We start from the raw sequence: 3,464 nt of genomic DNA on the forward strand, positions 1-3,464 counted from the left end.
GGAGTGTGCCATTGCACTCTAGTCTGGGTGACAGAGACTCCAACTCAAAAAAAAAAAAAAAAAAAGGGACAGAATATCATTTTCTATGTCTTTGTTTTATAGGAGTGTTATTCTGTGGCAAGGCATGCCAGAGTATGCTGAACTTTTGGAAGAAAGACTACATTAAACAGGAAGGATTTGCTTTTTCCCCCCCTTATACTACATAACAAGGTAAGGAACAAAATCAAAGCAGAAAAATTAAGTAGGTTTTATAAACCAGAAGAGGGTTTGCATTGGTCTAATAAATCAGAACAGTATAGAGACAAAAGGAGCTTTACAAGCACAGCTAAAATTTGGCCCTTTCTATTAAGAAATATAGACCATCCTTCTGTAAACTAGCTATTTCAGGAGGACAAAAATCTCACATCATGAATGATTCCTGACTAAATCCGGACACTGATGTACCTAAGACACCCTTACTGAACATCCCAGTAAGGCCAATAAGGCCATCCAAAATCTTGAGATGGGGCTCTCAAGGTTTAAGAGAAAACAAATACTACATGGATTACTTTAAGCATCTTCTAATGTTTGTGTATTTTATTTCCTATAATTCTGAGAACTGTTTTAAAATTAATGGACTGTACAGCTCCTATTGTCATTAAAACAAATAAAGGGGTAGGAAATAGTCTTAGAGATGACATTTATACAGCAGGAATCCCATGATGTTATTAAATTTAAGGCAACATGGTAGCGCATACACTACACAAGTTCTACATGATAAACACATGCGTGTGTATGTGTTGGTGCATTTAATTATCTACCCACCGCTCTAGATCCTTCCACCCACCTTTGGAGCCAGCACAGGGTCATGGTGGAAAGCCTGGGTTCTGGCATGGGACTGGGCGTGAATCGTGGCTCGCCTAATTACTGCTCTGTGGCCTTGGGAGAAAGTTTGCTAACTCATCTGTGCCTCATCTATTTTCTATTTTCTCATCTCTTAGATGGAGAAATGCTGGGTGTGGTAGTTAATGCTTGTCATCCCAATACTTTGGGGGGATAACGCAGGAGGATCCCTTGAGCCCAGAAATTTGAGGCTGCAGTGAGCCATGATCATGACACTGTACTCTGGCCTCGGCAACAGATACTCTGTCTCAAAACAAAAAACCAAAATAAAACAAAAAAAGAATAAAAAAATAAAGTAAAACAAAATGCAGAAATCAGCTGCTACCTAATTGGGTGGTGGTGAAGTAACAGGAGAATTAAGTGAGATAATATAGGCAAAGTACTTAGCACAATGCCCAACACATAGCAAGTGGCCCAAAGGTAGTAGTCTCATAATAAAACCTAGAATTAAAGAAACCCAAGGGAGAGTTTTGGAAGGGGTGTGATCTGGTATAACCTTTCTAGACTCTTGTTCAACATGTAACAAAGATAGGGAAAGTAAAATACTGGCTTTGTACCGTGTTCCAAGGCAAACTAAAATCTGGAATTTGCCATCCTTCCCAATGTTCCTGGGTGCAGTATTAATAGCATTTACGTAGTGGCAGAAGGTTTTGCAGGATGATTTCTGAATAAGGACATCATCTTCATTGTCTAGAATCTGGTCAGTTGTTTCAAAATAAGCAACTGCTCTTTCTAAGGAAAGAAGTCAGAATCACATTACAGTGCACATCAACACATACTATACAGAAAATTTTATCACTTAATATATTCTGGGAACACTAACGATGCTTTTCATTGCAGCCAGTCTTAAAGCCAAAATCATTACTTTATCACTGATTTCAGAATGAATTCCAGAGGTCCATGTTTTATGGTAGAACAATATGCTCCCAGGAATTTATTTTCTAAGCTAGACTGTATCCTAAAAGGTGTGAAAGTTTACTCTTTAAAATATCTTTGTGAAATGGAAATTGGAAAAAAAGAAACGAACATTAAAATCTTCTGTTAAGTCTAGAAATTTCTAGGAGTAACTAGCAATAACATGGTAGCCATTGAGATGGTATCTCTGTTCTAGTTATAGAATGGTTGGCTAACACTCTGCGACAAGACCGTCATAAGTATCTGATGAAGAAAGGTGTATGTATACACACATCAAAGGCAGGAGCAGTAAGAGTCTAGGTATTCCAGAAGAAAAAAAAAAAAATCACTCCTGTGGGTTTCTGTCAACTTTCCTTTCTTTGCTTAAAAACTCTGAGTTAGATGAAATAAAGTACTTCATCTAGGCCTTATTTATAAAACACAAAATGATTAATTGCCCTTTTAAAGAACCTGGGGATTCTAGAAGAGTTGCATACCAAAAGAAAGTCTACAAAGCTTAGCAAGTCAGAGCAGCACACTCCAACTGAGCTTTCCATGATGATGGCAATGTTCTGCATCTACAAGGTCTAGTTTGTAAGCCACTGGCTTCATGGGGCTGCTGAGCACTTGAAATGTGGCTAGTGTGACTAAGGAGGTACATCTTACATTTGATTTAAATAAATGTAAATTAAAGTCATTTGTGGCTACTGGACCACACAGAGCTAGATACATTCTTTTAAATAAATAAATGATATGTCACTCTTCTGCTCAAAGCCTTCCAATGGCTTCCTGCTTCATTCAGGATAAAGGCCAAGGTCCTTCCAATGACCTCAAAGGCCCTATACAATCTGGTCTGGCACTAAACACTCCTCCCCCAATCTCCTACTCCTGCTCTCTCTCACTCTGCTCCAGTCACGCTGGTCTTGGGGTTCCATGGGAAGGCCAGGTATACTTCCACTCAGGGGGCCTCGGCACTGGCAGTTAGTTCTCAACCCAGAGGCCCTTCTCCTAGATTCCATATGTGCTCACATGTCCCCTCAACATTCAGCAGAGCCTAAAACCACCCCATTTAAAAGAGCACTGCCCATTCCATTTCTTTTATACTGCTCTATTTTTTTCCACATCAGTAATCACATTTCTAACATACCACATAAATTACATATTTGTCATGAGTTTGTGTACTTTTTGCTTCCCCAACCCAATCAGAATATAAGTTTATCGTCTGTGGAAGTTTCTCTGTTTTGTTTACAGTACTTATTTAATATCTTTTTTTTTTTTTTTTTTTGAGTTGGAGTCTCACTCTGTCACCCAGACTGGAGTGCAGTGGCCGCTTCCGGTCACTGCAGCCTCGACCTGCTGGGCTCTGGCGATCCTTCCGCCTCAGCCTTCCAAGTAGCCAGAATTACAGGCATGCGCTACCACGCCCGGCTGATTTTTTGATTTATTGTAGAGATGAAGTCTCGCTGCCCAGGTGGGTCCTGCGGGCTCAGGCAATCCACGCACCTCAGCCTCCCAAAGGCGCGGGATTACAGGCTGAGCCACCGAGCCCAGCTTATTTAATATCTTTAAAAAAAATACTCCCTATCAGTAACCCTTATTCACTCATATTCCTGGGTTTTTGAGTTTTCTTTTTCTTTTTTTTTTTGAGTTGGAGTCTCACTCTGTCGCCCAGACTGCAGTGCAGTGGC

The 3,464-nt window shown here is 40.1% G+C and overlaps 1 protein-coding gene across 1 annotated transcript in view; it reads right to left on the minus strand.

Annotated features, from left to right (window-relative positions):
* The window catches only part of DENND5B (DENN domain containing 5B), a 76,079-nt gene that overhangs the window by 3,791 nt on the left and 68,824 nt on the right, over positions 1 to 3,464 (minus strand). Inside the window, exon 17 of the mRNA XM_008055289.1 lies at positions 1,440 to 1,614. Coding sequence (XP_008053480.1) covers positions 1,440 to 1,614 — 175 coding nt within the window. The remainder of the gene's footprint in view (positions 1 to 1,439; positions 1,615 to 3,464) is intronic.

The sequence above is a fragment of the Carlito syrichta genome, unplaced genomic scaffold (assembly GCF_000164805.1).
Source record: "Carlito syrichta isolate Samal-C Ts95f unplaced genomic scaffold, Tarsius_syrichta-2.0.1 Scaffold301813, whole genome shotgun sequence".
Lineage (NCBI taxonomy): Eukaryota > Metazoa > Chordata > Mammalia > Primates > Tarsiidae > Carlito > Carlito syrichta.